Source organism: Vulpes vulpes, chromosome 10, assembly GCF_048418805.1.
Source record: "Vulpes vulpes isolate BD-2025 chromosome 10, VulVul3, whole genome shotgun sequence".
Lineage (NCBI taxonomy): Eukaryota > Metazoa > Chordata > Mammalia > Carnivora > Canidae > Vulpes > Vulpes vulpes.
Window position 1 is genome coordinate 20,362,624 of NC_132789.1, and position 27,912 is coordinate 20,390,535.

A 27,912-nucleotide genomic window follows, 5' to 3' on the forward strand; every position below is an offset into this window, starting at 1 on the left:
TGCCGGGCGCCAACCACCCGGGACCCCAGCTGGGGTGAGCTGTGCTCTGAGCCAGCACTGAGGCAGCAGGACTTGGAGGAGCAGGTGGCAGCTCGGCTGGTTTTTATTTTGGCCTAATGTGAGCCACAGGCACAGTGCTGGGTGCTTTATGCCAGGGGTCCCTGCGGCCAAATCCAGCCTGTGTGTGCACTGCCCTTAAGCCAAGAATGGTTTTTACATCCTAAAAAGGGGTGTGAAAACGAGAGAGGATGGGACATAGACGGTATGTGGCCTGAAAATAGGTTTGACAGATTTAGCAAATAAAAATTCAGATCGCCTGCTGAAATTTGAATTTCAGAAAAACCAGAGAATCTTTTAGTATAAGCCTGCACAGTATCTGGTACATACTTACACTAAAAGAAATTCCATATGTATTTTAAGTTTAGATTTCACTGGGCAGCCTGTATCTTTATCTGGCGGTCCTGCTGTAAAACCTGAAGTGTTTGCTCTCTGACCCTTCACAGAAAACGTTTGCCCACCCTGACCTTGAACACAGAGCAAATGAGATCAGGTGCCAGAGGGCCTTAAAGACACTGGAACCAAACCTGATGAGCATGAGCTGCTGGCGTGTGTTACTAATATAATCAGAGTGATCGATCACCCAACATAGATTGAGCACCTCCTGTTTGCCCAGCGCTGTCCTAGAGATGGACAGTACACACATAAGCGTGCAGGTGTATAGTGAAAGTCAGGCCGTGATAAATTCTAAGCAAAAGTATACAGCAGCAGAAGGGGGTAGAGAGTGACATGCATGAAGCTGTCTTTTACACTGTGTGGTTCTGAGCTCCTGCTCCCATTCTGAGCGCTGTGCATGCTTTTTTCATGAAATCTGCACACAGCAGCCCTGACAGGTGGTATATCATCTCCATTTCACAGATAAGGAAACTGAGGCCTGAGGTCATCCAGCCAATGGCGGAATTGGAATTTGACCTGAGCCTGGTGACTCCTGATCTCCTGTTCTTACTGGCTTTACTAAGGTGCCTCCCTTTATAGGATGCCAGCTGTATTATGCTGGGTCCTATTAGAGGCCCTCTGCAGATACTTTCCATAATCCTTATGGGAGCCTTGCACGCTGGGCTGTATTATTCCGATCCAGGCATAAAAGCGGTGAGCACGACGGCACTGTGTGGAGAGGCAGCCAGGAGTAGTGAGTTGATCTGGAACCTAGCAGGGTTCCAGGTGGGCCACGTGAGGCTATCTGGGTATCAGTGGGCAGGTGGCAGGAATGGGGTCCCCAGGAGTCCCATCTTCCTGCTTTTCGGATTGGCCTCAATTTCCCTGCCTGACTTCCTCCTGAGATTGATTACTTCTCCTGTGTGCTATTGAAATATTTGCAGGTGGAGGGTGGGAGGGCGGGGCTGGTTCCTGAATTTGCAGGGTGGGGCTGACAGGGGCTGATGGTCTGAGATCCCACGTGCAGGGGTGGGGCCAGGCCCCTGCCCCAGAGGCCAGTGAGGTCCTAAATAGCCCCTTGATGGGAAGCTGGGGTAAGTGCATCGAGCTGAAGGGCCCCATAGCTCACACTCATGAATATTTACTGTGGGCAGGCCCTGAACTAGGCAGTCCCTATCCTCTAAGACTGGCTCCTGTTTGTAGAATGCCTACCATGTGCCAGGCACTGTCTCCACAGGGCTCTTGCAAGGCTCCCGTTACCCAATGAGGCAGGGACACTATGATCATCCACCCTATTTGACAAGTGAGGAAGCTTGTCCAGCATCATGAGTGGTCAAGGATTCAATGTCAGGTCAGTGACTCCACATTCTGGTTCCTAGCCTCTCCACTGCCTCCTAACATCCTGTCGTTAGAGCTAATAAGCTGGTTCTGAAGGAAGTGAGCTCCCCATCATTGGGGGAATGCAAGCAGATGTTGGAGGACTCCTTAGAATGGGTGCTAGACAGGGATGAAAGCTTCCTGACCACTGTGACCTTTGAGGTCTCCCTGCCCTGAAGAGGCCCCCACAGGTCATGGGTGGCAGAGTCCGGTCCGGGTGACTCAGGACTCCTGACTTGCAGTTAGTGCTTCTTTGGTCTCCACGTTGGGTGAGACCTAGGAATCCCTTTCTCATAGGTTTCTCAGCACTTTGGGATTTTAGAGGGCCTGACCCCTTTCTGGGCAGGGCTGGAGGCATTGCTGACTGTGAGATCTAAGTTCAAGAGGTCCTGATTGTGCCCTTTCCTGGTTTTGTAACCTTAGGGCAAATTGCATAAACTCTTGTGAACCTCAGTTTATGCAGCTTTAAAATGGGGATGATGATGTTCCTGTGAGGATTAAACAGGGTATTCTGTATAGAGACCCTGGCACATAGTAGGTGCTCAGTAAACATACTCTCTCACTCTAAGCTGGGCAATAACAAAAGCATTTTGTTCGAAATGGCCTCCAACTTCTGCTATGAGACAAAGTATTTGTTAGAATAAAGGCCCTGGGTCTGATCGTGCCTCCTCTGCATGACCTGGGGTGGTTATCGAACAGCTCCCTGCCTCAGTTTCCCCATCTGGGAAAAGGGAATAATTCAGTAATCCACTTCATTTGGGTTGTCACGCTATATACGGTTCCAGGAACACAGTGAGTGCTCAAAAAATAAAAAATGGCAGCAAGCTTTAGCATCATGAAACTTCTACTATGTCCTAGCCAGGCCTGCCCTTTTGCAAACAGCAGCCCATTTAACCATCGCCCTGGACACGAGGGGTTGAGCCGGGATGCAGATGGAGGTCTGTGGGCCTCGAGTCCCAGCGACCACAGCCACTGCCTCTGTGCTGCCTGAATCACACATGATCCCAGGGCTGAAGATTAGAGAAATCACAGAGGCTGGGGAGGGGCCGGGAGGCCACCTGCCACTGCCACCATGCCCAGACCACCCTGAGGTCCCTCACATCTGTCAGCTTTCACAGCTGACCGAGTCCAAGCTCATGCCTGGCACCTGAGAAGGGAAAGGTGGTTGAACTGAATTTCAGAGGCCTTCTGTGGCCCTCTCCCTCACCCCCCCAGGTCTGGCCAGTTCCCTGGGGATGGGGCCCGCCCTCGAGGGTGTGGGTCACAGCCTCTTCCTGCAGCCTGTGCTCTCTCCTGGGAGGCTCTCGGCGTCCGTCCCAGGGAGACTTCCACCCCACCCCACTGCCTTTTTAATTTCCTCTTCTGGCCTCAGGCTGGCAGCCTGTTACTAACTTCTGGAGACGGGTTCTAGCCCACAGCTGGGAGCCAGCAGAAGTGGGGGGCACCTCACTTGTCAGGGCCCCTCCCCAGGCTGAGCACTACCCACTACCCACGGGTGCTGCATTTGCACCTCCACCACCCACCCCACCCCAGATCCATCCCCAGGACAAGAGTCCTGGAGCCAGCCTTCCCTGGGGATTGCCCTTCCTGAGTTTCAGAGTCCACAGCGATAAACGGACAACCTTCTCCACTCTGCAGAGTTTGGACTTGAGACAGCGCGTGTGTCCAGTCTGGGTAACGATAGGAAACAGAGGATTCCCCCAAACGGAGTACAGTAAGGTGAATTTAATAAAGGCACTACTGACCAAGGCAGGGTGGGGTGCGCCAAGGATGCAGCACCCTGTGGTGGTAATAGTGAGGAAGCCGCAACTGTTACCTCCCCTAGTCTGACATGGGGCCCAGGAGAGGTGGCCAGAAGGGGCTGGCTGTGTGGGGAAGGTCCCAGACAGGAGCCGTGACTGCTGAATCTCTTCCTAAGGATTTTGGGACAGCTTCCTGTTTTCTATCCTCTCGCACCTCCTGCTGCCATCTGAGCTTGCGTGCGATTTCCTTGGAGAGCTTGATAAACATCCTGGAGTTGCTGATTCCATGGGTCGGAGGCCAAGCATTTGTGTCTCTACCAGGTCCCACCTGGTGCTGGTGCTGCTGGCCCTGCTGGGCAATGTCACATTTGCCCTGTGCCTGTCTTAGCTTGTCCTACCTTTTGGCTCATTGGAGTGAAAGGTCGTCCTGGGCAGGACTGTTTGACTCCATCCCTGCTGCTCTGTGCCCTCAGTGCGAGGGCCTCCTGCCGAACTGCATTCATGAGCATTTGAACTGTTTACGACGACGTCTCCCTGTTGACTGTTGCTTACATGTGTGCATGCTTTGGCTTGGCGGTACCTGAGTGGAGGCCATTGTGGAGATGGAGGTCAGCATGCAGGCTTATTTGGGTATGCCTTTGGGATTGACACCCGGGGAGCAGAGTGAAGCAAGCAGGAGAGGGCCAAAGGAGAAGATGGGCCACGGGGCTTTCATGGAAGCGCCACGGCGAGTTCCCAGGGAGCTTTGTGGCCCTTCAAAGCTGTCCCAAGCTGGGGTGAGGATGCCAAATCTTCAGGGCCCGCCTGCTCCAGTCTCTGGGTGAGGGCCACCCTGGGAAGCAGTGAGACCTTGGGGCAGGCTCTCCCTGTAGCTGAAGTAGTCCCCTGTCCACTAAGGGACTGGCAGCCGAGGGTTCTCCAGCACCCCCCTAAGCAGCCTCCAGTCCTGAAGGGTTCTGTGGGGCACCTGTGATCAGCTCCTGTCCAAGGGGCCATGTGATCAGCTACCATGTGATCAGCTCCTGTCCAAGGGGCCAAGGAGGGGCCATGTGATCAGCTCCTGTCCAATGGGCCAGGGAGGGGCCAGCGGCCTTCCCTGGACTCCGTGCCCCAAACTGGAAAGCCCTTTTGCTCTCCCTCAAGCACACAGGAACCACCCCCCACCCCCCCAAGAACTCTGCCCATGGTTTTTGCCAACAGCGGACTTCTGAATCTTAGTTTTGCTGGGCCAGGCCATCATGTAGCAGAGAGAGGCCGAAGCCCCCAGACTCCATCCCGGCTTGTGCTGAGCTGGGAAATAAGAGCACCAGTGTTGCTATGAACCACAGACAGTGGTTAGGGGGTCCTCCCGGCCTTCTGGAGAGAGGGAGAGTAAGAGGAAGGGGTTGTTTCCTCTGTTGTGTCACGAAGGGCGGTGACCCCAGTAAGTGCATCTGACCCCTGTTTCTGGAGTGGAGTGGAGTGGGCAGAGGCTCCCCTTGGAGTCAGATTGCCCAGCGTAGAAACCTCAGCAGGATGACCTTGGATGTTCTGATGACCTTGGCTAGGTAGTAACTGATACCTCTGCATTTCATAATTTTCTTGTGAATGAAGTGGGTGGTAGGGGCCACCTGGGAACCATGCTGTGGGGATTATGTGGGGCTGGCCGCGTGCCTCTGCTCAGACTGGCGTAGCAGAACACCACAGATAGAGTGGCCTAAACAGACCTTTATTTCTTGCAGTTTGCCAGCTGAGAAGTCCGAGGTCAAGGTGCTAGCAGATTCAGCTCCCGGCGAGGGTTCTCTTCCTGGCTTGCAGGCAACCACCGTCTCACTTTGCTCTGATTTCTTCCTCTTCTTTTAAGGACACCAGGCCCATCCTGAGGCCCTTGCCTTCAGGACCTCGTGTAACCCTGATTACCCCCCCAAGGCCCCACCTCCAAATACCATCACACCAGGAAGGGGAGAATAGGGCTTCAGCATGTGACTCCATAATACCATGTGTGCTTACCACAGTGCTGTGCAAGTGTGTGTAAGCTAGAGCAGCATTATTATTTTCAGAGACAAGCCATTGGCTGAAGCTTCTAGAGTAGCATCAAGAGCCTGGGTTTCTGCTCCTGCCTCCTGTACACTGTGTGACCTTGGGCTGGCTGCTTAGGCTCTCTGATCTTCATTCTCATAAAAATAGGCCCACCCCGCACAGGGCTGTGGAGAGGGTACAGTGAGTTAATACAGGTAAGCCTAGAACTCATTCACTCGTTCACTCATTCCTCCTCTGGCAGAGAAGTGCTCCGCTGGGGGGATGAGGACGTGGAGGGTGATGGTGAGGATGCTGACGGTGGGTGTGTCCGGTGGGTGTGTCCGTCTGCCCCGGCTGCCATGACAAGCTACCACACCCGGGGGGACCTGAATGCCAGATATTTACGTTCTCACACTTCTGGAGGCTGGAAGTCCAGTATCATGGTGTTGGCAGAATTGACTCCTTCCGACGTCTGTGAGGGAAAGCTCTGTTCTGGGTGTTCTCGTACATGGCCCTCTTCTCCCAGGATGGCGGACTCTTCCCTCTATAGTGGTCTGTGTTCAGACTTCCTTTTATAAGGACACCAGTCGTACCAGATGAGCGCCCACCCTAATGACCTCATTTTAACATAATTAGCTTTTGAAGACCTTGTTGACAAATAGATGACATCCTTAGGTACTTGGGGTTAAGGTTTCAGTGTATGAGTGGTGGGTAGGGATACAGTTCAGCCCCTAACATCAGGGAGGCCACAGTTTGCAGGCTCTGGAATGTGGGTAGAGGAGGAGTGACATAAGGGATGAGAATGCCAGGAGGTGAAGGCATCCTGGAAAGTGGGAATTGGGTGAGTCTTTGAGCCCAGAGGGGTAACCTGAGGCCCCAAAGGACAGTGCCAGCCTCAGGGTACTTACTGGTTGGTAGCACAGCCAGACATAGAGCTGAGAGATTTTTCCATCCCTGCTTCCTTTTGTGGTTAGAGCAGATGGGACCTGGCACTCTCTGCATTCGCCATGGGGGAGAACACAGACAGGCGGCAGGGCTCCTGCGTCAGAGTCGCTCCGGCAGGTGACAGGCAGATGGCCACCTCCAAGGAGCAGCCTTGGCAGGGGGGCTACAAACTGCCTAAGAGAGGGCTGGCCACTGGGAAGAGCTGGGGCCGGCCCTGTGTGTGGGATGCTCAGCCACGTTAGCACCCACCCCAGAGCTGTCCCCACTGTGACCCCAGGCTGGGCAGCCCTTCCCATGTCGGATCGGTGAGGTGGGAAAACACGCTCCTGTGTATTCCTCCTTTATCTCACACTCTTAGTGCACGATACTGCGGACACCAGAGGTATGGGGGTTTGCTACACATCAAGCAGTTCTTTGGCACCAGCTCGGTGGCCTGCCATTTAACTGAATATTGACACTAGCTACCAGGCATCAGTGTCAGATCCTACAGGTTAAGGCCCAGTCCTGCAAGATCGCCCCCCACTTCAGATGCAAGTCTCAGATTGTCACCTGTACTTCTTGATAGCTACATACTGGGGTTCTGACCAATCCCCTTGTTGGATTCAATAATTTGCTAGAATAGCCCATAGAAGTCGGAGAAACACTTAGGTTCACCGGCTTATTACAAAAGGATATGATAAAGGATTCAGATGACCCTTCAGACGGAAGAGATGCATAGGGCAAGCCGGAGCTTCCAAGCCATCTTGGACCACCCTGCCGTCACCTCCATGGTCAGCGACCTGCGAGCTCTCCAAACCCCGCGCTTTGGGGGTTTAATGGAGGCTTCATTACACAGACATGATGAATAGTTCACCCAATCTCTATCCCTTCTCCCCTTCCCAGAGAAGTAGGGATGGGGCTGAAAGTTCCAAGCTTCTCATCACAGGTTGGTCTTTTTGGTGACAAGTGCCCAACTTGAAGCTGTCCAGGATCGCACCAGGCATCACCTCATTAGAACAAAAGACATTCTGATCACACAGGAAATTCCAAGGGATTTAGGGGTTTTGTGTCAGGAACTGAGGCCAAAGATCAGATAGTAGAAAAGAAGATGCTCCTAGTGCTATTATCGCTTAGGACATTACCGGGGTTTTATGAGCTCTGCCAGAAACTGGTGGCTGAGACCAACAGATACACATTTTTTTTTTAATTATTCCACTGTCAGCAAACTATTGCCTAAAGGACAAAAAGGGCTCTCCACTTGTTTTTGTAAATTTTTATTGGAACCCAGCTGTACTCATTCCTTTCCATACGACTACTCTCATGATACAGGGTGAGGTTGAATAGTTGAGACAGGGACCAGATGGCCAGCAGAGCCCAGACTGCTTGTGTTGTCCCAAGAAGTTTGCAGACCCCTGCTCTTGTGCTGTGGGCTCTGTAGTTCTGGGTACCAGGTGTGACCCTGGAACTCCCTTGTGCTCACGTGGAGAACAATCAGTCCATGTGGGCTGCTATAACAAAACTATCAGAGAACATTCATTCCTCATGGTTCTGGAAGCTGGGAAGTCTAAGATCTAAGTCAGAGTGCTGGTAGCTCCGTGTCTGCTGAGAACCTGCTGCCCGGTTCATCAACGGTTGTGTTTTCTGAGTCCCCACAAGGCAGGAGAGGGAAGGCACCTCCCTGGGCTTTCTTTCATGGGGGTACTCCTCTTATTCCTGACCTCCCCACCTCCCACAGGCCCCACCTCTCAATACCATCACACTGGGGATTAGGATCTCAGCATAGGAATTCTGGACACTTTACAAACATACTCTCGGGACTCCTTAGTTCTCTGCATTCTACCTCCCTGTAACCTCCTCCACCTGCTGCTGGTGGTGGCAGTTTCCTCTGCAAGATTGATTTTATTTCTTTTTAAATACCTGCATCGGTGTGTTCGATGGGCAGAAGGGTGGGGTGCAAGGGACCAGATGTGACGTGCTCAGGGCCACAGGGTGCCTGCGTCATCATTATTAAGGTGTTGCACTTTCTTGAGCACGTCCCGTGTATCAGGCACGGTGCTGAGTGCTTTCTGTTGCCTCACGTAAATGTCCCCATAGGACGTATGCGTTCATCCAGCGGATACTGAGGGCCCACCGTGGGCCAGGCATTCTCCAGGTCTTGAGAATAGGGCAGTGATTGATTGACATACGTGGAATCCCTGACCTCGTAGAACAGAGTCCCATGAAATTGGAGACACCACGGGCAAAATAAGCGCAATGCACAGCGTGTTAGAGGTGAGAGGCACTTTGGAGGAAAAAAGAAAAAAAGCAGAAGACAGGTAATGCCGAGTGTTGGGTGGGGTAAGGGCCGTAGTTGTAAATAGTACCATCAGGGTAGGTGGCATTTGAGTAGAGTTGAACTGTGTTGATTTCTGGGGAGAGAGTGTTCCTGTGAAGGAAACAGCATGTGCAAAGGGTCGAGTTAGGCAGACCACAAAGAGAAGTGGTGGTGTGGTCTGAGTGACGGGGACAGCTGGGGAAGAGGTCAGAAGGTCAATGCTAGGTCCAGGTCGTGCAGAGCCTTGTGGCCCATCGTGAAGACATGGGCTGTCATTCTGGGTGAGATGAGAGCCCTGTAGGGAACTGAGTGGAGGAGGGACATGGTCTGAGTTACCTTTTTTAAAAAAATACCTGCACAATACCCATTTATTCACACTGTATTAGCGTATAACATACACACTTTTAAAATTTGTGGTAAAATGCACAGAACATCAAATTTACCTTCTTTGGGGCACCTGGCTGGCTCAGTCAGTTACGCATCTGCCTTCGGCTCAGGTGGTGATTCCAGGGTCCTGGGATCGAGCCCTGCATCGGGTTCCCTGCTGTGCAGGGAGCCTGCTTCTATCTCTCTGCCTCTCCCTCTCTCTGTCTTTCATGAATAAATAAGTAAAAAGAGTTTTAAGTAAACTCTTAAAGTAAAAATTTTTTACCCTCTTTGTCATTTTTAAGCTCCATAGTGTTAAGTAAGTAGTTTGTGTGGTATAGGCACTCTCTCTCCATCCTACACAACTACAACTCTATACCCATTAAGCAATAATTCCTCTTCCCAGCCCCTGGCAAGCATCATTTTCCTTTCTCCATGCACTTGACTACTCTAGGTGCCTCTTACAAGGATGTGTCTTATTTTGGCTGGCTTATTTCACTTAGCATCGTGTGCTCAAAGTTTATCCATGTTGTAGCACGTGTCTGAATTTCCTTCGTTTTCATTTTTTCAGATTGTATTTATTTATGAGAGACACAGAGAGGCAGAGACATAGGCAGAGGGAGAAGCAGGCTCAATGCAGGGAACCAGATATGGGACTTGATCCCCGGACCGCAGGATCATGCCCTGAGCCAGACAGGTGCCCAACCGCTGGGCCACCCAGGCATCCCTGAATTTCCTTCCTATGTAAGGCTGAATTATATTCCTTTGAATGTGTCTGCTTCATTTTGTTTATCTATTCATCCCTCAGCGTCCACTTGGGCTGTTTCCACATTTGGCCATTGTGGATAATGCTGCCGCAAACACGGGTGTGCAAATCTCTCTTCAATACTCTGCTTTCAGTTCTTTGGGGTGTATACCTAGAAGCAGAATTGCTGGATCCTATGGTAATGTTCTGTTACATTTTTTGAACAACTGCCATACTATTTTCCTTAGGAACTGCACGATCTTTGCTCTTCCCCTGGCAATGCACAAGGGTTCCAGTTTCTCCACATTCCCACCCACACTCCCTTATTTCCTGTTTTCCGATAGTAGCCCATCCTCAAGGGTGTGAGGCGGTGTGTAGTGGCGTCTTTGATTTGCACTTCCCTGATGAAGAGTGATGTCGAGCAACTCCTCGTGTGCTTGTGGGCCATCTGTAGATCTTCTCTGGAGACATGTCTGTTACAGTCCTTTGCCCATTTTAGAACCAGGTTTTTTGTTATTGAGCTGTAGGAATTCATCATCTAGAATGGATGTCTAGAATAGACATTAGCTTCATATTAGATGCACGGTTTGCAAATATTTTCTCCCATTGCCTGGCTTACCTTTTTTCTTTTTTCTTTCTTTTCTTTTTCTTTTACTGTTTATCATGTCCTTCAACATACAGAAGTTTTTTTTTTTTTTTTTTTTTTTTTTTTTTTTACTTTGATGTAGTTTATTTCATGTAACTCTTGCTGCCTCTGCTTTTGGTGTCACAGCCAAGAAATCATTCCCAAACCCAGCATCATGACATTACTCTGCTATGTTTTCTTTGAGGAGTTCTATGGCTTTTGCTTGCATATATAGGTGTTTGAATCATTTCGAGTTGGTTTTTGTGTGTGGAATAGGTGAGAGTCTCACTTCATTTCTTCGCATGTAGAGATCCAGTGTTCCTAAGAGCGTTGGTGGGAAAGTGTCCTTTCCCCCATTGAATGGTCTTGGGCACCTGTGTGATAGACGAGAGGATTTGTCCCTGGGCTCTCTGTTCTTACCCACTCGTCTATATGCCAGTACCTCACTATTTTGATTACCACAGTTTTATAATAAGGTTTGAAGTCAGGAAGTGTGAGACCTCTAACTTTGTTCTTCCTTTTCAAGATCACTTTGCCTATTCATGGTCCCTTGAGATTCCATATGAATTTTAGGATAGATATTCCTCTTCAGAAAAAAAAAATCCACCCCATGGGACGCCTGGGTATCTCAGTTGGTTAACCGTTGGTCTTAGGCTCAGGTCATGATCCCAGGTTTGTGAGATTGAGCCCCATGTTGGGCTCCCTGCTCAGTGGTGAGCCTGCTTCTCCCTCCCCCTTTGCCTGCTACTCCACCTACTTGTGGGCTCTCTCTCTCAAATCAATAGATAAATCTTTTTTTTTCTTTCTTTCTTTCTTTTTTTTTTTTTTTTTTCTAAAGGGGGAACGCTTGGATGGCTCAGCAGTTGAGTGCCTGCCTTACACCCAGTGTGTGATCCAGGAGTCCCGGGATCGAGTCCCACATCAGGCTCCCTGCATGGAGCTTGCTTCTCTCTCTGCCTATGTCTCTGACTCTTTCTGTGTGTCTCTCATGAATAAAGAAATGAAATTTTTTTTTTAAAGCCCACCCCTAAACAACAATAAGAGTAACAAATGCCACTGGGATTTTGAGGGGGATTACATCTGTAGGTTGCTTTGAGTTTTATTGTCGAAGATATTGACTCTTTCGATCTCTGGACACATGGGATGCCTTTCCATTTATTTGGGTCTTTACAAAATTCTCTCAGCAGGTGTATAATAGCTTTCAACATACAGGCCTTTCACCTCCTTGGTTAAGTTTATTTCTCAGTATTTTATTCCTTTTGACATTTTTTGTAAATGGAGTGTTTATATTCTTTGGATTGTTTGTTGTCAGTGTTTAGAAATATGGCTGATTTTCACATGTTGATTTTGTATTCTGCAACCTTGCTGCATTTATTTATGACCACTCACAGTTTTCCTGTGACATTTTTGGGATTTTCTGTATGTAAGATCATGCTGTCTGCCAACTGAGACCATTTTACTTCTTTCTTTCTGATTTGCATACCTTCTATTTCCTTTTCTTGCCCTAACTCATCTGGCTAGAACACCCAGTGCTATGTGCAATAAGAGAGGTGAGAGCAGGCATCTTTGTGATCTCCTTGACTTTGAAGGCAGTTTTCAACCTTCCACCATCGTATGGGATGGTAGCTCTGGGTTTTTCATGTATGACTTTTATTATGTTGAGGTAGTTTCTTGCTATTATTAGTTTAGTGAGTGTTTTATGAGAAAAGGGTGTTGCATTGTGACACATTCTTTTTCTGCATCAACCAAAATGCTCTTGTGGGTTTTTTTTTTTTCTCTTCATTACATTAACGTGGTTTATTACATCAGTCGGGTTTTGTGTCCTGAACCATCCCTGCATTTTAGCAATAAATCCTAATTTAGTTATGCTGTGCTGTCCTTTCTAGATATTGCTGAATCCTTTTTTTTTTTTTTTTAAGATTTTATTTATTTATTCATGAGAGACACTGAGAGGCAGAGACATGGGGAGAGGGAGAAGCAGTCTTCTTGCGGGGGAACCTTATGTGGAACTTGATCCCGGGACCCCGGAATCACTACCTGAGCCAAAGGCAGACACTCAGCTACTGAGCCACCCAGGTGCCTCTAGATATTGTTTATTTCTCTTTGCTAGTATCTTATTGCAGATTTTGACATTGACATTCATTGGAGACATTGGTTTGTAGTTTTTGTGTAGCGTCTTGCCTGGCTTTGGTTTCAAGGTAATGTTGGCCTCATGCAATGAAAGTATTCCCTCTACTTCAATTTTTTTTTTTTTTTTTTTTTTTGTGGAAGATTTGTGGAGAATTGGCATTAATTTTTATTTTAGTTATTTGGGTCTTCTCTCTCTCCTTTTTTTTTTTTTTTTTTAAATTTTTATTTATTTATGATAGTCACAGAGAGAGAGAGAGAGGCAGAGACACAGGCGGAGGAAGAAGCAGGCTCCATGCACCGGGAGCCCGATGTGGGAAGAAGCAGGCTCCATGCACCGGGAGCCCGATGTGGGATTCGATCCCGGGTCTCCAGGATCGCGCCCTGGGCCAAAGGCAGGCGCCAAACCGCTGTGCCACCCAGGGATCCCTCTCTCCTTTTTTTTAAGTCAGTGTGGCTTGTCAATTCTGGTGATATATATATATTTTTTCAATGTTCATTTTCCTTTAATGACCCCCATCTCCCTGAAGGGCAGGTACAGGCAGCTAGGCGATGACAAGAGCTGTTTACTTGAAGATCTTGCCCTGATTGAAGGTTTTGCCCACATGCTGGAAGGCCCCCTCTCAGGAAAAGTACTCTCGAACCAGCGTCTGGGTCTCCTCGCTGCCAGGATCCAGTTTCCGCCACGTATAGGACTCGTAGTCCACCTGCCAATCTGGACTCAGCGGAAAGGCAAGCTACTGGCCTCGGAAGACCCAGACTCCAGAAATGGAGCTGCTGTTGTTGGTTCCAAAGAGGATGACACTGGCAAAGGCATTCTTCCTCAGCTTGTCCAACTGTTGGAACATTCCAGTGATGAGGTTACAACTCATAAAGGTCTGAGTGAGCTCCTCAGGGAAGCGGTACTCAGTGTACCACAGGGACCGGCCATCCTTATCGAAGTGCTCCCAGAAATACGGCAGTGCCACAGTGAGAGTGTCCTCATTGGAGTACTTGCGCTTAAATTTGTCCAACACAAAGGTACTCTTGGGCAGGTGAGCAAAGGGGTCTTTGGCCTTTGGCTCAGCAGCCAGTGCCTGCTCACATTCATCCATTTCCTCCTCAGGAGCAGGGGCAGCAGCCTTCTTCCCCCCTTTCCGCTCAGCCTGGGGCTTCTGCTTCTCTTCCCGAGAACCCTTCTCTTTTCGTGGGGTGTCTTTTTTAGGTTGGCTCTCTGCAAACTTTTTAGCATCAAACTGGGCCATCTTCTCACAGAGTTTCACCTCCCCCAAGACAGCCCGGAACTGGGGCTGGTTAATGAAGGTAAGGAACCAGCGTTTGGTATTGGGGAAGGCCTGGTGGAAAGAAGGCTCCAGGACCTGTTTATAGAGCCACAACAGGATGCAGACAACAGTGATGTCAGCCAGTGTCACACATTCGCCCACCAGAAAAGTCCTCGTCTTCAAATGAGTATCCAGGAGACCCAGAATTCGCCTCACTCCTCCTTTGCATTCTCTGTGGCCTGCTTGTTGTGGTGCATGATGCCCAAGGTAGGAAACACCCAGGTACTGGCTGGGGGCACTATGTCGCTACAGCAAAGCTCACCCACTGCACCACCTGGGCTGCTGCCTCTGGAGTACTTCCCCGCAGCTCCTCATTGCTCACATAGTAGGCAATGGCATTGCTCTCAAACACACAGAATCCATCGTCACCAGCAAATGCTGGAACCTTGCCAGCAGGAAAATTTACGGAGAAATTCAGGGGTGCAGTTGGTTTGGCCAAAGTGGAAGTGGGGTGGTGCGGAGAGCACGCGGACCTGAGCCCCGCTGTACTGAGCAGCAATGAGAGCCTTGAAGGCCTTCCAGTTTTCAGGATATGTGTATAGGGTCCTGGCCGCCATGGAGATTCCGCAGAGAAAGCTCTGCTGGTACTTTTTGAAGAATCAACTCTCTTGGTTTGTTAAAAATTTCCCATCATATTTCTGTTTTCCATTTTGTTACCTCTATTCCCTCTAGTAGCTTTGGGTTTAGTTTGTTCTTTTATAAAGGCAGATTGTTGATTTCAGATCTTTCCCATTCTTTTAACATAAGCACTTCCAGCTATAAATCTCCCCCCATCACTGCTTTCTTGGCATCACATGGATTTTGGTGTGTTGCATGTTCATTTCCATTTGCCCATTTGCCTCAAGATATTTGTTAATTTCTCTTGCGATTCCTTCTTTGACCCATTGCTTGTTGAAGAGCATTTGGCTTAACTTCCACCCACACAACTGGTTTCTAGTTTCATGCCACTGTGATCAGAAAAGATACCTTGTATGATTTCAGTCTTTGAAGATTTAAGACTTCTGTGTCTTGTCTATAACATGCTCTATCCTGAAAATGCTTTATGCACACTTGACAAAAAAAATGTGTGTTCTACCCTTGTTGAGAGGGTGAGTGACTACTGTCTGTCTCTTAGGTCCAATTTGTCCATAATGTTGTTCAGGATCTCTATTTCCTTATTGATCTTCTGTTTCTTCTGTTGACTTCCATTTTATTTTATTTTATTTTATTTTATTTTATTTTATTTTATTTATATTATTTTATTATTTTATTTTATTTTATTTTATATTTTATATTATTTTATTATTTTAATTTATTTTATTTTATTATTTTATTTTATTTTTTATTTTTATTTTATTTTATTTTATTATTTTATTTTATATTTTATTTAATTTTATTTAATTTTATTTATTTAATTGTTGAGTTCCCTTTTAACAAGAGCCTTCTGGTTGTGTTAAGACAAATGTCCAGGGAGGTGGAGGCAGAGAGGCAAGCAAGAGGTTGCAGAGTCCATCCAGGAGAGACATGACTTGGAGCAGGGCCACTTGAACTAGAGAGATGCTGATGGAGAGGATGAGAAATGATCAGGTGCTGGGTTGACAGAGCCAACAGATTTTATTGATTCTGGGAGTTAGTAAAGGAATTTGCCTAAGGTCCTACAGCTAGTAAGTGGTCAGGCCAGGATTGAACCCAGTCCTGTCTGGCCCCCAGTTTTTAGCTCTTAATGAACCACTGTGCTTTTCCAAAAGCACTCCTGACCCCGCTGCCTGGTCATCCCATTCTATTCCCGAAGAACGTCCAGGTCTGGGTGCTTGGCAGTCCCCTTCTGGTGGGTTCTCAGACACTGGGTTGAAGGCTAGCATCACTGTATCCTGCCTCAGGGGAGCAAAGGAAAGGAGGAGGCAGGGATCTGGGGAGAGAGAGAGTGGTGGGTAGATGCTTTGAGACCGTGTGGCCTTAATGGCATGTTGCAGAGGAGCTCAGTCGCTGGAATCAGACAAACCGAGGTGTAAGCCTTGACTCTCCTCTCACAGCTGTGTGACCCCAGGCAGATGACACCCTCTCTGTGCCTATGTGCTCCCTTGATAAACAGGGATGTTAATGCTGCTGCTCTATTTGCCCACACACGGTGACAAGAAAGTATTTTCAGCTGAGATATTCTCCCAAAGCAGAAGCCAGTCATGATCTTTCAAGTCATTTGTTCCTCAAACTGAATTTTACTAAGCACCTATGATATGCCAGAGCCATAGATATCAAGCAGAGCGTTCCCCCTCGTGAGGTCTCCCGCCTGGCAGGGAAGATGAAATCCATAGGAGTCTGATGGGTGTTATAAAAGCAGCCAGTGTGGGAGCCCTGAAAGCAGGAGAATTTATTCTCCCAAACAGGTAATATTTTAGCCATGACAGGAGTACAGTAAAAGAGGCCAGATGGGGTTTTAGACGGGGTGATGCATGCGTACCACTAACATTTCCTGCAGGCCCCCCTTTGTGCCAGGCTGCAAGCTCAGCACAGGGTGCGTGTGACCTTGTTCAGTCTTCCCATAGCCCCTGGAGGCAGATGCTATTCCTGTACGCCCTTTACCCAATGAGAAAACGAAGGTTCAGAGAGGTGATGTGATTTGCCTGAGGAAACACAGCTAGCAGCTAAAGGGGCCAGGCTGTGCAGCTCTCCAGCTGAGATTGAAGAAACCCATATAGGTTGAAAGTCCAGCTGCCTCTGCCTGGCTCTGTGGCCTTGAGTAGGCCAGTTTGCCTCCCTGAGCCTCAGTCTCCGTGCCCGTAAGTAGGACCAGTTCCACGGGATGGGCAGGATAGTTTTCAGACTTAGAAATGCAGCTGGCAAAGCCCAGCTTGGAGCTTTCAGAGCTCAGAGGTCAGCAGCTGTTTACGGAGAGAGTGCTGAGTTGCTTGTGTGGGGTGGGCACCGCCACATGTTTTCCATGGAGCGTGACCAGGGATGCTCTGAGGCCTGTCTTCCCCTCCAGGAGACAGCCAGAGGGCAGGGAGAGAAAGGCACAGAGAGCCTGAGATTGCCCTCTGATTGGGTGGGTTGCTGAGCTGGCCCGGCTGAGGCCAAGGCCGGAGGGCGCCATGAGCAGCCAGGAAGACCATGGAGGGGTTTGGATTCAAAACTGTTCCCCATAGTGACACCGTGCAGAGTGGGACTCAGAATCTGGCAAGGCAGAAGGGTGTTCAGGCCACCAGAGGGTCACTTCTGTGAGCAAAGGCACAACTACCCTTTCAGTGTGTGTCCCCTGTGCCTGGTGCATCAGTGGTGCCTCAGACTCAGCCTGGAATTGTCTCCACACTGGGCCAGCTCTACTTCTCTAGGCAAGCTGCTTCACCTCAGTGAGCCTGTTTCCAGATAGGAGATAAAGAACCCAGCCGGTAGGCGCCTGACCAGGGATTTGAACCCAGGTCTGCCAGATTCCAGGGCCGATTTGTCACTGTACCTTCCTGATTCTTTTATATACTTATTTCCTTTCATTCCTTCAGAAAATATTTACGGAGCACTTGCTATGCACCAAGCACTGTTCTAGTCTCCGTGGATATAGCAGTGAGCAAGGCAGATGAGGCCCTGCCCTCAGAGCATTTATATCCTAGAGGAGGGAGATGGTAAGCAAAGAAACAGGACAGGAATAGTGTAAGTACCCTGAAGGAGCTGTAACGAGGAATGGTTGGAGTCGGGGGGAGGCTCTCTCAGATAATGGGGTCAAGGAGGGAGATGACATTTCGTGTGACATCTGAAAAGTGCAGAGCAAGCACCCGAAAAAATGCTTCAGGAGAATGTGAAGTGTGGAGCTCTTCTAGGCCACAGGCCTCAGACTTAACAGAAGACGGGGTGAGGAGGGTATGAAAGGAAAGCAGTTATCAAAACACTGTGGACGGCCTGAGAAGCCCAGGAGGAGCGACACAGCCCTTTGGGGTGACCACACCCGGGTCGCATTTGGGTCTCCCGTCCAGCTGCCTCTGCCTTCCAGGTGAAGCAGATCATGGAGGAGGCCGTCACACGGAAGTTTGTCCACGAGGACAGCAGCCACATCATCTCCTTCTGTGGTGAGTCCGTGGCCTGTGGCCTTGAAAGTGGCTTCTTTCTCTATGGGCTGACCTGGGGGAGTGGCATCTTTGTGCAAGCAAGGGTTCTTAACTGCTTTTTTGCTTTGTAACTCCAACGTTATTTTCAGATTTCCAAGGGGCCCCATTAGGGAATTTGGAAATACAACGTCTCCAGAAGACATTAAGAATGGCCCCCGTGCAACCTACGAAGGGTTAATCACTGTTGATGCCGGAGGGCCTGCTTTCCCCTCTCAGTTCACAGCCACCAACCCACACCCCTAGTGATGTGGGTCTCGCATCTGAGGAATGGCTCCATCTGAGGAATGGCTCCGTGCCCCTTCCCCCGCCCTGCCTATGGCTGTTGCTAAATAATGGGAGGGGATGGATGGGCTTTAAAAATTCAGGGAGTGAGGAACCATCACACCGTCCTGAGGGATCATGTCCAGCTGGCTCAGCACCGGAGGCAGGCCCAGGGCTCAGAGCATGACTCAGACGTCTCTCCTTGAATCAGCGTTGCTTGCAAGGCTCCAGAAATAACCATGCTGCCAGGTTCTTACTATACTTCCACCTCGGCTACAGGCTACAGACGCAGGTTTTGCGTGTCCCCGGAGTCAGGATTCCGTTTCGACGTATCAGTGTGTACGTATAAGTGGGGGAGTGTCTTTCTCCCTGAAAACCTTTATTATTTCATGACTGGCATGTGTTGGGGTGAAGGACGTGCTGTAACCCCCCTCTCGTGGCCTTGGTCTCGTAGAGAGGCCCGAGCGAGGAGACCTGACTGGGCCCTCGGCTTCATCCAGATGGCTGGGCGTACCACCTGTGGGAACACACGTCATGACCTGGGAGCCTGCTGACGTCAGTTTGGGCCCTTTGCAGCCAGGCCGACCTGGGTTCACATCCCTTCTCTGCCACTTGAGTGTTGGGTGACCTTGGCAAAATTTTGTGTTTTTTGAAGTGAGATCTGTTTAAGCTACATATATATGTATATTTATATACTTGCATATTTATGTATATATAGAGGAGTCTGTATGCACATAATTACATGAACGTGTATGTGTATGAAAGGACACATACACACAAATGTGAATATGGGAATGTATTTACCTATATTTTTTTCTCCCGGACATCTTTATTTGCAAAGAAAATAATTGACATGCCCATTTCAGAATGTGCTACGATACCTACCCATTAAAGACTTAGAGGAATAGAAAGTGATAAAAATCACGATAATCCTCTAACTCCAGCCACAGTTTGGGATGAGGGAAGAAATGTGATGGCACTGAGTAAGGCCTACAGGGTCTCCCTGAGGGGTCTGTGATCCACCGTTCCTTAGGATTCATTGTCAGAAAGAGTCAACCAAGCTGCCAATACCTGGATAGTTACTTAACTTCTTGAAGTATAAATGGATGAAAAGTGTTGTGTGTGTAAGCAAAAATGAAGGTGTTTAATAGATGCTTATCCAGACTATTTTAAGCCCATAAGCAAATTAGGCAATAAGTGGACATTCATTCAAAGCCAAGCAATTACTGGGGCACCTGGCTGGCACAGTTGGTAGAGCCCACAACTCTTGATCTCAGGGTTATGAGCTCAAGCTCCATGGTGGATGTGGAGCCTATTTTAAAAAATTAATTAAAAAAATAAAAGCCAAGTAATTGCTAACAACAACAACAACAACCCAAGACAAGAAATTAAACCAGAACTTCTCAGTATTTGTCCTTGCACACAACATGACCTTGGCCGGGCTCTTAACCCTTGGACTGTTGGCGTTCTCCTTCTTTGGAGTGACGGCGACTAGCACACTCACTTCGTGGGCTTTTTCCACCAGGATTGAGTAAGCTAAAACTACACACTGGTCTCACTGTGTGAGATAGAAGGTAGGAAAACACTAATAGAGGCCTGCTGAAAGTACCAGAAATAAGATTGGGGTCATCAGAGTGGCCTCCACAGGGACTGTCTCCCAGCAGGGAACACTAAGTCCCAGAAATGGAAAGCGATTTGCTTGAGGTCACACAGCAAGTTAGAGGTAGAGCCCAGACTACCACCCAGGGCAGACATAGACACGGGAAATGATGAGTGAAGCCTCTCTTCAAATCCTTCATGGAGGCACAGGTGTTGTGAGCACACCGTGGGCTCAGGCCTGGTTTTTTTTTTTTTTAAAGATTTATTTTTATTTATTTATTGTAGACATAGAGTGAGAGAGAGGCAGAGACACAGGCAGAGGGAGAAACAGGCTCTATGCCGGGAGCCCGATGCGGGACTTGACCCCAGGACTCCAGGATCATGCCCTGGGCCAAAGGCAGGCACGAAACCACTGAGCCACCCAGGGATCCCCCTCAGGCCCAGTTTTGAATCCCAACTTGGCCACTTATTTGCCAGGTGGCCCTGGGCAATTCGGTTTGCTTCTTAGAGCCTCAGTTTTCACATCTGAAAAATGGGGATGGTTGTCCTTTCTTCCTTGGCTGTGGCAGAGGCAGAATGAGATCTGTAACGCTAGCTGTTACTGGAATCACAGTAGTGACGTTCATGTCACTTTTATCTTGAGCCCAGACAAAGCTCAACAGTCCTGTGGTCTGGTCCCTCCTCTCTCCCTGGCAGGAGCAATAGCTAATGTTCCTAAAGCGCTTACTGTGTACTGGGCTCTGTGTGAAGTGCTTTCCATGCATTTTTTCCACCTCATTCTAACAGCAACCTTTTAAGATGCACGTTCATGCTCTCCCCACTTCTCAGATGAAGAAACTGAGACACAAGGAGGGGAAGTAGTTGCTGGAGGTCACACGACTGCTTAGTGTCTGGGAAAGGATGTGGGCAGATAGTCTGACCTTGGGCAGCGAGCATAGGTTAACTCCTCAGCTGTCTTGCTCCCTTTCGAGGGAGTGGAAGGGAGAGAGGCATATGCGGTTTTCCCATGTGAGGCTCTCATGAATTCTGAGATGCTGGGCCCGCAGCTCTCCAAGGCGCCTCTGTGTGACTGAAGTCCTGGGCTGGGTGCGTGGGAGTGTGGGCAGGGCAGGGCCTACTGACTGTCATGTCCCTACAGCGGCTGTGGAGGCCTGCGTCCTGCATGGGCTGCGGCGGCGGGCGGCTGGCTTTCTGCGCAGCAACAAGATTGCAGCTCTCTTCATGAAAGTGGGCAAGAACTTCCCGCCGGCCGAGGAGCTGAGCCACAAGGTGCAGGACCTGGAGCAGCTGATTGAGAGCACGTGAGTATGGAGCATGAGGTATGGGCAGGGCACACCCTGCAGAGGACAGTCCTAACTCCACGTTCCTCCCTGAGCTCTGCAAGAACCCATGCCTCTTGCCACTCTCTCTAGTTTCCTTTCTGCTCCCCAAACCTGCCAGATTGTTTCCTACCCCAGGGCCTTTGCACATGCTCTACCCACCACCCAGTTCCCATACTTCATTTTCTGTGGCTAGTTTCTTGTCATCTCAGGCCTTGCCCCAGTTAAGGGTAAATTCCAACCCTCACCCCATTTTTCTTTTAGATTGTCACTCTGTTTACTTCCCTGTGGTTATCACCACTTCTAATTACTCTTTCATTTGTTTCCTTGATTCTTGTCTATCTTCCCTGCTTAACTCTGAACTCCATGAGAACAGGCAATTAACATCTGTTACTCCCCATCCCCAGTGCCTGGACAGTGCCTAGCACCTGGATAATGTTCGAGACATGTTTGTTGAATGCATAAGTGGCTCTTGGGAGCCAGACCCCATTCTGGATGCAGGAAGACCAAAGTTTAATCAAAGCAGTATGGTCTCTGTTTGCATGGACCAAGTGTCACATTGAGGCCACCATTGAAGGGGAGCAGTGACTTCACTCACATGTCTTAAGAGCTGATTATGTTTACTGGGGGGGGAGGCTCATGGCCTGAGTATGTGTACCTGACCCCCCTCCATCAGAGCCTCACGAGAGCCCCAGTTGTTCAGCCAAAGCCTTGATCTGGAGCCTGGTCAGGGATGGCAAAGGGATGGCAAATAGGTTTCAGCTCCAGTTTTTGCTAGAGGCTCCCCAAAGGACCTTATTGTGAAAGATTCTAGAGCTACTCTTGGGTTTCACAGGAAAGAATGCTCAGATTGATTAGATGGCAAGAGAAGGGAGAGAGAAGCACGCATGCCATGTTTGCCTTCTCTGCCGTGGGTGCTCCCTCCACTTTACTGGATGAGCAATGGCCCTTGCCTTGCCTTTCAGGCCATACCAGCCCAGAGCTGCTGGCCAGAACTGTGTGATGGGCAGGGCTGTGGATTTCACATTGCCAACTCCCATTAGGAATCTGACTCCTCAGCCACTTGGTTTTCAGGTGTCTTCCAGTCCATCTGCTAAATTCCCAGGTATTTGCTGAGAACTTCTTAAAGGGGTGGATGTCCATCGGCCTTCCCTGATATTGGGAGTGACTTTCTAATGGAGGAATTAGAGATACCCATACCAGGTGGTAAGGGAGAGCCATTCCTTCATTCATGCAACCACTTATCCATGACAGGGAGAGGGGAGAGAGGGGGAGGGAAGAGAGAGAGAGAGAGAGATAGAAGAGAAGAGAAGAGAATCACTATGAGAATCCGGCTTACCCATCAACAGTGTATAAAAGTGTATTTCACTGCGTCTTCATGCTTGCTGGGCATTATGATTCCTCCAACTCTTTGCCCACTTGCCAGGAGCAATAAGGGCTCTTTTGTTGTTTTGGTTGCCATTCCTTCATTTCCTTGAGAGGTTGCTGTTTGCATATTGGTCCTGTTGGATTTCCTCTTTTGTGAATATTCATCCTTCTTCTTTACTGGTCTTGAAGGCGAAATCAGATCCAGGGCCTCCAGGAGAATGTGCGGAAGCTGCCGAAGCTGCCCAACCTGTCCCCACTGGCCATCAAGCACCTGTGGATCCGCACTGCCTTGTTTGAGAAGGTGCTGGACAAAATTGTGCATTACCTGGTGGAAAACAGCAGGTGAGCCAGAAAGACCAGACGCCTGGGTGTGCTCTGCCGCCACCTGCTGGCCTTCTTGGAAATTGCGCCCTGTTGCACAAAGCACCTTTCGTTTCTCCCCCTTGATATGCACTTGACTTGGAAGAAATTACATGAAGGCCATCTGGATGTTCGTCTCCGAATTAGCCTAGTTTAGGACCTTGGGACAATTCAGGTGCTTACTGGCAACGCCGGATCTCCAGATTAGGAGTGGGGTGTAGGATCCTGCAATCTTAGGCATCTTTCTTCTCCCATGAATTAAGCCTACTGTCTTCTTACTAACCATGGCCCTAGAGGAGTCATTTATCTTCTCTGTGTCTCTGCTCTCATTTGGTAAGTGGGACAGGGATCGCTGCCATTCTGGAGAAGAGGTGAGAAGGGAAGATAGTGAGTCCACAGCATTTTGGAAATTTATAATGATACTTTCTTACATTTTTTTTTTCTAGCTCAGATCAACTTGGTGTAAATGTTTTGTAATATGAGCCCTCTTGGCAAGCATTTATCCATCCATTCATTCATTCATTCATCCAGTAAATATTTAATGAGCACCTAGCAAGTGCCAGGCAGTAACCTTAGATGTTGGGGATACATTGGTCTTAACTGTCATGTTCAAAGCTTGGATGTTATGCTAAGGGATAGGGAAGCTGGGGAAGAATGTAAAATCTGAGACTCTTCATGACCAGTACTCCTTTCCAGCCAGAGGGAGAGGGAGAGAGAGAATATCAAGGAAATACATGAGAATCTCCTCATCTCTTGGTATATGAAAGTGCCTGTTTAACCACATCTTCACATAAAATGGGTATTATGATTATCTTTTATTGTTTGCCGGGAAAATATGTCTGAAAGTATAGAGCAAATCCTTCTCTTCATTAACCTCACATTGTAGCAGGGAAAACAGGTAACTAGTAATTGGGATAATATATGATGAATATTCCAAACTAGGTGGGTGGTGTTTAATCTCCCCTGGGTGGTCAGGGAAAGTATCCTGGAATACATGGCATTTAAGCTTCCATTTGAAGTGCCTGTAGGCATTAACTGGGTAAAGGTGTAGGGGAAAGAGTGTTTCTAGCAGAGGGACAGCAGGTGCAAAGGCCAGGAGGCAGGAGAGGACCTGGAAGAAATCCAGGCTCTGGAGTCCAATTACACCTTCTCGTGAATTATGACAAGTCTCTGCTCTGTGCCCGAACGTGGGTTCAGGGCCTCTGTAGTTACTGCCTTTGGTCTATGACCTTGTGTTTTCCGCTGAATAAATCAGCCAAATGGAATTAGTGATTTATTTCAGCAATAACGCCAACCTCTTTATTTATTAAACTTGTTATTTTTTTTTTACATTCACACAGAAGTTGTACCTGTACAGAGTCTCCCCTACCCTTAGTGTTAACATCCTGCATAACCATAGTACAAGCATCAAAACAGGAAATTGCGATTGGTGCAATACTGTTAACTGAAGGACAAACTTTATTTGGATTTCACTAGTTTTTACATATGGCCATTTTTTTTCCTGTATACTTTTTTAAAAAGATTTTATTTATCTTTGAGAGACACAGAGAGAAAGGCAGAGACACAGAGAGAGAAGCAGGCCCAATGCACGGAGCCGATGTGGGAGTAGATCCCAGGACCCGTAGGGTGACTGGGTGACAGACACTGATGGGGGGCAGTTGACAGGATGAGCACTGGGTGTTTTACTATATGTTGGGAAATCGAACTCCAGAAAAAATATATACAAAAAAAAAAAAAAAGGCCCCAGGACCCCAGGATCTGTGGTGTCCTGAGCCAAAGGCGGATGCCCAACCTCTGAGCCACCCAAGTGTCCCTTTTCTGCATAATTCTGTGGAATTTTAACACACACATATAGTTTTGTATAACTGACACCACAGTCAGGACACAGAACTGTTCCAGCGAAACCTGTCACCCCAAAGAAGCTCCCTTGGGCTACCCTTCATCTTGCTCCCAATCCTACTTGCTATTTTTGAAGGCAGGATTTCCAAGGTTTATGATCAGGTAACTGTGCTGATTTTTGGAATGGAAACTGAGCGGCAGAGTGGAAAGTGCCTTGAAGCCTTATCTTCAGATAGGATGCCAAATCTATAAACTTGTTGCTGAACACATACAGAGCACGTCAGTTCTGCTTCAGCCAATATTCTGGCGGATAGAAGGTTCCTTTGGGACAAAAATACACGGAAGTTGCCATGATTTGGTGAGAACTTCCTGGTGGTAGAGCCTGCACTATTGCCGTACAAGCAGCTCAGCATATAATTCTCCCAACCAGCTTGGCAGGCGAATTCTGTTTTTTTGTTTTTTTGTTTTTTTTTAAGATTTATTTATTTATTTATGATAGACGTAGAGAGAGAGAGAGAGAGAGAGAGAGAGAGAGAGAGAGAGGCAGAGACACAGGAGGAGGGAGAAGCAGGCTCCATGCCGGGAGCCTGACGTGGGGCTCGATCCCAGGACTCCAGGATCGCACCCTGGGCCAAAGGCAGGCGCTAAACCGCTGAGCCACCCAGGGATTCCCCGCGAATTCTGTTATTACTTCCCATTTTACAGCAGCAGTCACTGCAGCTGAGAGAAGGTAGTCACCTACCCAGGGACACATAGCGAGGATGGGAATGGCCAAGCTAGGCTCCTACTCAATGTGTCTCACTCCTCATCCTGTATTCTTATGCCCTCCTGTAGGACAGGAAGAGCCAGGCTGGCTGGGTGTAGCCTACATCCACCTGCTGTGTGGCTTCCCGCGAGTCACTTACCCTCTCTGAGCCTGAGATCCCTCAGGAGGGTAGAACAAAGTCTTTTCTGACTCTAGTATCTGTTTCTAGATTGTATGGGTTTGCGGAGAATTAGAAGCCACTACACAACAACTCAGACGAAGAAACAAAAACCAAAAACAGCCCAAACATCTTACTGCCCCACCACACAAGTTATTTTGAAGACCCGGAAGCCAGGGGGCACTTTTGAACACATGAGGCATGAGTTGTCTGGGCAGGAAGTCCTGTTAATACAGCTTTTCAGGACATGCCACAGCTAAAAAGCATCTTGTTGCCTCAATAATTTTAGAAGGGTAGACCTCATCTGAGCCCCTAAGCTACTTGCCATCTGAAGCGGAAGATGCAGTAGAAGTGGATAGAACCAGCCTGGAGCAAACTTCCAATTATTATTTCTATTACTCTCATTAAGGCTTTATCATAGCCATGTATTCTGTGGTTACGTGCCAAGCACAGCTAAGTAAGTACCTCACATCTGTTGTCTCTCCCAAAAGTCCTAGGAGGTATAATTTTATTACACCAATTTTGCAGATGGGACATCTGAGGTAACGGGGTGACAAGAAGGGAACCTAAGGCAGTTGGTGCTTAACCATCAGGTCACAGGCCATTGTGTGCCCTCTGCTGGTTGCCATCTAAACGGGCTTGTCCTTTTCTCTTGATAGTAAATACTATGAGAAGGAAGCCCTCCTAATGGACCCGGTGGATGGCCCCATCCTTGCATCTTTGTTGGGTAAGTGGTCCAGTGCTCTGAGCTTCATCTGGATCTCTGGTCTCAGCTCACTGGTGCATCCGAAGGGCTTCTTTCATCCCCCTCCAGCCTCCTCCATCCAAACCTCCCTATTCCCTGCTCCTCAGGTCTCAATGCTGGCCTCTCCTTGGAAGGGCCCTGGGGCATACTCACCAGCTGGAGGGGAGAGGTGGCCTATGCTGGCCTATCTTGGGGTAGCTGAGTGGGTAGACTTTCCAGGGCTATGGATTCCCAGCCCCTGTATGCTTCACAGTGGGGCCCTGTGCTCTGGAGTATACCAAGATGAAGACTGCAGATCACTTCTGGACTGATCCCTCTGCTGATGAGCTCGTCCAGAGGCACCGCATCCATAGCTCACACCTGAGACAGGACTCACCCACAAAGCGTCCAGCCCTCTGTGTGAGTAGGGGTGAATTGCGGGGCCCTGGGAGGGAGGTAGGCTGGGTTCCAAACTTGATATGTAGTTGGGGAATGAGTGGGATGCTGAGGGTCACCCAGGCCTCATCCTGCACCTCCTTTCCACATGCCAGATCCAGAAGAGGCATTCGAGTGGCAGCATGGATGATCGACCATCCCTTTCTGCCCGTGACTATGTAGAGTCCCTGCACCAGAACTCCCGGGCCACGCTGCTCTATGGCAAGAACAATGTTCTGGTTCAGCCGGTGAGAGAGATCTTGGGCCCAGATCTTCCATGGGGGGGTCTGTCTTCAGGTTATAGAGAAAGAGTTCCCTCTGGCTCTAGGTTGCTTATCCATTCATCCATCCTCTACCCACATATCCATCTCCTCATTCATCTGCCAATACTCCCATCTGTCTATCCATTCATCCATATGACATTTCCTTCTATCTCTCCATCGATTCATCCGTCCATCCATCCATGCATCTATCCCCTATCTTTCATCCATCCATCCATCCACCCATTTTTATATCTATCCATTCATCTATCTATCCATCCAACTATTCATCCATCCATCCATGTTTGCATCCAACCAGTCATCCATCGATCCATCCATCCATCCACCCACCCACCCACCTATCTACCCATCTTCCATCCATCCATCTACTTACCCATTCATTCTTCTATCCATCTACCCATTTCTACATGTCTGTCCATCCATCCACCCACCCATCTTTACATACATCCACATAGATCCACTCATACATCCATCCATCTGTGTCATTTATTTTCCAGTCCATTTCTCTGCCCACCTGTCCACCTAGCTGCCTATCCGTCCATTCTCTCCGATTATAACTCACTCATTCAGCAAATACTTATACTGGACTTTGCATGCAGTAGATGCTGAGGACATCAAGATAAATATCTTCATGGTTAATATTTATTGAGTGCTCCCTGGATATGTCAGGCACCATGCTAAGTGCTTTTAATTGTATTAACTCAATTTAAGCTCACAACAACCATTTGAGGCAAGTAGTATACTCAAAGGTGATAACA

The 27,912-nt window shown here is 48.6% G+C and overlaps 1 protein-coding gene and 1 pseudogene across 6 annotated transcripts in view; one reads left to right on the forward strand and one right to left on the reverse strand.

Moving 5' to 3' along the window:
* The window catches only part of SGSM1 (small G protein signaling modulator 1), a 93,410-nt gene that overhangs the window by 14,620 nt on the left and 50,878 nt on the right, over positions 1-27,912 (forward strand). For 3 of the 6 annotated variants that reach the window (XM_072725201.1, XM_072725202.1, XM_072725203.1), the window contains exons 2-6: positions 21,044-21,206; positions 22,782-22,934; positions 26,374-26,441; positions 26,713-26,858; positions 26,990-27,121. In XM_072725201.1, the coding sequence (XP_072581302.1) occupies positions 21,127-21,206; positions 22,782-22,934; positions 26,374-26,441; positions 26,713-26,858; positions 26,990-27,121 (579 nt within the window). In that variant the 5' untranslated portion in view covers positions 21,044-21,126. Of the gene's footprint in view, positions 1-17,930; positions 18,007-18,585; positions 18,646-21,043; positions 21,207-22,781; positions 22,935-26,373; positions 26,442-26,712; positions 26,859-26,989; positions 27,122-27,912 lie in introns of all 6 variants that reach the window. The other 3 variants (XM_072725197.1, XM_072725200.1, XM_072725198.1) reach the window with 2 other exon arrangements.
* On the reverse strand, positions 13,192-14,529 carry LOC112923205 (elongation factor 1-gamma-like; annotated as a pseudogene).